General features: G+C 34.0%; 1 protein-coding gene across 1 annotated transcript; it reads left to right on the top strand.

Annotated features, from left to right (window-relative positions):
- Positions 1 to 4,432: 4,432 nt before the first annotated feature.
- LOC140772990 (cysteine proteinase inhibitor 1-like) lies at positions 4,433 to 4,807 on the top strand. The gene has a single exon (XM_073115282.1). The coding sequence runs from the start codon at positions 4,433 to 4,435 to the stop codon at positions 4,805 to 4,807; it is 375 nt and encodes a 124-aa protein (XP_072971383.1).
- The last annotated feature ends 397 nt before the right edge of the window (positions 4,808 to 5,204 follow it).

The following is a 5,204-nucleotide window of genomic DNA, read 5'->3' as shown; positions in this document are numbered from 1 at the left end:
ACGACACTGAGAAACGAGAGAACGGGAGAGAAGAAGACGAAGGAGACAAGGCAAAATTCAATTCATTCAATAATGATTCCATGATTGCCATCCACATCTTTAGAGGCTAACCAAATAAATCAAAAATGGCAATTATTAACCCTAAAATAGTAGATTTTCGCTGACCATATTCGAACGCACCCGACACACATTTCGCACTCTCTATATGTATGAACGCGATGCAAGCGTTCGCAAACGCATTCGAACACACTCCACCCGTGTTCGAACGCAACATACCAAAAACTTATTTTTCTATGAATTAAACACTAAAATAAGAAATAAAGACACCCCTAAAGTATATCCATGCTTAAGACCATATCGGTGAAGTTCAAATCGTATTAGTGATATAATTCTTTTTATCGAATTCAGAGTCGTCATCAGAATCATCAATATCATCCCAAGTGGTCTATAAAGTATTGCCCTTTTTCTTAAAGCAATTAGGACATTCATGAGCAATATGCCCATATCCTTGGTATCCATAACATTGAATCACTCTTCCTTGGTAATTGCTTTTAGGTCTTCTCCTTTCATAATTAGAATTTTTGAAAAAATCCTTAATCAATTTCATAAAGAGTCATCAATTCAATGTCAATATCATTATCCTCATCGGACTTTAGAAAATCATACATTTTATCTTTCCAATATAAATTTTTAGATCTATCTAACATAGGAGGTTTATCAATACCTTCTTTCAAAAAATCTATCTCTTAAAGGATCTCTCTCTAAGCTAAGAGAAACTATTTTGATATCAATTAAAAGAAAAAAAATGTCAAATTTACGTGAATACTTAAGTATGCTCTTTTATCAATTGAAAAACGTAAGAAATGCCCTAGGAAATGAGATCTATCACATGTCATCAATAATAATATGTGGAAAATAAAGTATGAAAAAGACGATTGCAAACACAAAAAATTTTACGTGGAGAAACCCAAAACCAGGTAAAAAAGTCACAAATCCAAACTCAGATTGAAACCAATCACTAAAACCTGTAGCAGTTAATAAGAAGCTTACAGATCAACCCGTCGATCCCCACCACTCAATCTGTATAACCTTGCTTGCTAGACCTCGCGACATACTATTTTTTATGATAGGTTTTTGTTACGGACCAGATTTAGAACGATCCATCCGTAGGATGATTAAGAAAATTTAGGAGGAGTAGCCTCACGAGTTAAGGTTCTAATGGATTTAGTTTCACCTAAATTGGAGGTCAGGATGAAAAGATAAAAATAAAATAGTGAAGATAGGTTACTGAGCGCAAAACGGTAATTTTTGACGTTGTGGCGGTTGTCGGAGGGTAGTGAACGGCCAGGGTGGTGGTGGAAGGCCTTATTGTAGGGTGGATGCTGAAGATAGGAGGTGGCTAGGGTTTGGATGATTGAGAGCATCTCCAATCGGGCTCCAAAACTCTAAATTTGGAGCCCGGTGGAGCTCCAACCGAGCTCTAAATGGGGCTCCAAATTTGGAGCCCCACCATGAAAATGGAGCCGGGCTCCATTTGTCATATCAACTTTTTAAAAATACCAAAATTGCCCAATAAGTGTTATATTCAATAATTTTAATTCCATTTGTATCCTTTGTTAAATAATTTAGTTAGTTAAACTGAGTATATAATTAGTTTTACTAATCGGTTTTTAACAAAAATAATACCATTGAAAAGGTCTCATCAAGACCTTTAAAATGAGTCTAATATTAAATTACTTTTGAGTTAATTTTAATTTTAATTTTTTTATTATTTATAAAAATGAGTCTAATAAATTATGTATCCTAAAATATAATTACTCAAAATTATCCCCAATATAAATATTAAAAATTAAAATACATTAGATATGAAATACATCAAACATGAAATACATTAAAAATGAAATACATCAAATAAAAATTACATTAAAATTTATATTCCTTCATTCCCATGCCTCTTTCATAAGTGTTCAATTAGTACATTTCGAAACTCAAAATGAGCCTCTCTATCTTGGATCTTCCTATGTCGCACAAGGAATCGTTGAAATCGTTGAAATCGTTCATCATCATTGACTTCAAGCTCTTCAATTTTAGGTAATGTAATTTTAATATTTTTAGTTAATGATATGTAATGCTTATTTCGATGTTTATTTCGTGTAATGTAATTTCGATGCGTTTAATTAAAAAATTAGTAATTTAAAATTACTTCTAAAACTATTGAATATTAATCTTATTTTAAAGATCTCGATGATAGTTTTCTAACCATATATTTTTTAATAAAAAATAATAATGCTAAGATGATCTATTAAGCAATTTAAAATAGCTAATATAATAATATATATTATATTATTATTATAATATATATGGAGCCCGGTGCATTGGAGTGCACCGGGCTCTTGCTCCATTTTTGGCTCCATATTTGGAGCCAAGCATTGGAGATGCTCTGAAAGGGATTTACAGTTATGATCTACTCTTATGAAGATAAAGACAATCTAACGACTAAGGTAAAAGGATAAGGATGAAAATAATAACTAGCTAAACTCAGATTTCTCTCCCTTTAATTCAATTCAATAATAATTATCAATACATGCCCACTCCTATTTATAGGAGTAAAAATCCATAGCGGATTGGATCCACATGCGGATTATCCGATTTATTTAAAATTCAAATAACAAGATAAAGCTAGCTAACTAACTAAATCAACCTTCTTTATCTTTCTCAGATTAATCCTTCGTTTCGCCATAGATAGATTCCGAATTTGGAGAAGTTGTGAACACCAAAGTTGTATACCTAAAGGTTGGCGATCTTATTCAGCTAGTTTGATATTATTCGGATGTCTGTAGAATATTCTATGAATGTTTTTCCGAAACTGCGTAGAGCTAGATTTAGCTAATTAAATAAAATCATGACCTTCTAACTAAACCAAATAAGTAAATAAGATAACTAAACTCAATCCATTGAGTTTAATTTCTCCTTGATGTGATCGATCTGACCAGGTTTGCATCAGTTTTCAAACCTTAGTAACCCTCAAGGTTAATCCTTCCGTCTCAATAACTCTCGAGACGTAGTTCTTCCAAATATGTCTCTTTCAGATTAAATGTAGATGTGTTGAGATGAGGACGCTTCAGCACATTACGTTTAAAACTGAGAATTGATCTTCAATAGCCTCCAAAAGGTGATCTCCAGATTAATACTTGACGGTCATCCATTCTACGGTTAGATTAAATTCTTTTATATTCAAAAAATTTTCACGGATTCTCTTAAAGATAAGATAAATAAAGATAGACCCAAATCTAAATCAAATCAACCAAGGTTGTTTGAACGCCTATAAGGCCCGTTCGAATGAGCTAAAATGCCTATTTTTTTCTTCTCTCAAGAAAATGAGTTCGAACGCCCAATGGTCCGTTTGAACGACTGAGCAGACTATTGAATGCAGAGTTGTTGTTTCTAAGCTCTTGAGTATTTTTTTTATATTACTTTGACCATCACGACATCGTTTAAGCACTTCAATGACGATTCCAAAATAATTTCGAACGCTTTAATTTTAAATTCAATCTTCCACTTTAAATATCTCTTAACTTGTCATAACTTGTGCATATATTTATACATAAAATTTAGACAAATTATATAAATAAAAATTATATTTTAAAATATAATTTATCAATTATATTAGTACAAATAAAACCTAACATTCTTGCTCCTGAGATTGAATCAGTATTCGAGATGAGGTCATAACAGATCTAGCTTGCTTACTAGTGATGAAGAACAACTCTTGATGAAAACCTGGATAAGATTTCAGAGAAGTACACAATTGATAAAACGAAAATCCTAGATTATAAGAAGGCAATGGCTCTAAGGAATATCTCCAAGCAAAATCCTATTTTGTTCTTTAAGTAGGAAGAAACTTTTTAACTTTATTTCAAAAAAGAAAAGTACAAAAGAATAAATGATTTTTTTTATTTAAAGTCAATAATTATGGTCTCTGCAGTTGGCCACGATAAAAAGATGGTTTAAGCCACGATAAAAAAGGAAACCGGGTCTGACTAAAAGACCAAAACTAAGTATGTTTTTGTTGCAAATTCCCCTTCTAATCCAGATGTTTAAATTTTAACGTCTTTTCACTATCCTGTAATTCTAGCCACTCTCCGCTCACACGGAGCTGAAAGAAATTTAAATTGATAGGTAATTTGAATCCATCATTAAAAAAGTACAATTTTATTAAAATAATATAATTGAAAAAGATCCGATAGAAAATCCAAAGACCACGACCTGAATTATCATCACAAGTGTCTCCCAAGTGGCCCTCCCTTCGGGCCCTTCTCTGACCGCCGCATACCAACCTGCATTTATACTTCCCCCTTTCCTTTTCCACCTAGCTAGTAGTTACAAGCTTTCTTTCTTCCTCTCAGGACTCAGATCCAACACCCACAAAGCCATGAGATCCCTTCCTGTGCTCCTCCTCCCTCTTCTTCTTCTTCTTCTTCTTCTTCTCCTTCACCTCGCCAATGCCTCAGACTCCGGTAAGCCGCCGCTAGTCGGGGGATGGCAGCCGATCAAGAACACCAGCGATCCCCACGTCCAAGAAATCGCGTCTTTCGCCGTGTCAGAGCACAACAAGGCGAAGCAAACCGATCTTGTGTTCCAGAAGGTGGTGAAGGCCGAGAGCCAGGTCGTGGCTGGAACGAACTATAGAGTTGTGGTTGAGGCGAAGGACCACAATGGAAAACTAGCCAAGTACGAGGCTGTGGTCTGGGAGAAGACCTGGGAGGGATTCAGGCAGCTCACTTCCTTCAAGCCGGTTAAGAGTTAGGACTGTGAGAGTGTTTAGTAGTTGAGCTATTTAAGGATCAAATCTAAAGAGTTCTTAGATTTGAAGTTGATGTGATATTGCTTGGTATGCTTTTAGACTTGGCTAAGTTATAATAAACTTTCCGCTTGAACTTGAGTTCAGCGGATAATTTGCTTGGGTAATCGGATTGGTATCAATTCATATGCTTAACTAGTAGTGATTGCTAATCGATTGGTTGGTCCCTCTTTTATATTTAGCTTTCGAAAGTGGCTGCTACTTTCTCCCTTCAGGGAAAAATCTTGAATAGCTATTTTAGATTTATATTTTAAAATTATATCACTAATCTAGAGAATGTCATTCTAATATTTACTTGTTATCTAAACTAAGAGTATAATAATTATATTTGGTGTGATATAAA

The sequence above is a fragment of the Typha angustifolia genome, chromosome 13, assembly GCF_048772165.1.
Source record: "Typha angustifolia cultivar Huaian chromosome 13, ASM4877216v1, whole genome shotgun sequence".
NCBI classification, from domain to species: Eukaryota; Viridiplantae; Streptophyta; class Magnoliopsida; order Poales; family Typhaceae; genus Typha; species Typha angustifolia.
Note: the sequence above shows the minus strand (reverse complement) of the source record. Positions and strands in the feature narration are given on the sequence as shown.

Bases quoted from the DNA above. Each gene is read 5' to 3' on its own strand.
- LOC140772990 (XM_073115282.1), top strand. From the start codon at position 4,433: ATGAGATCCCTTCCTGTGCTCCTCCTCCCTCTTCTTCTTCTTCTTCTT.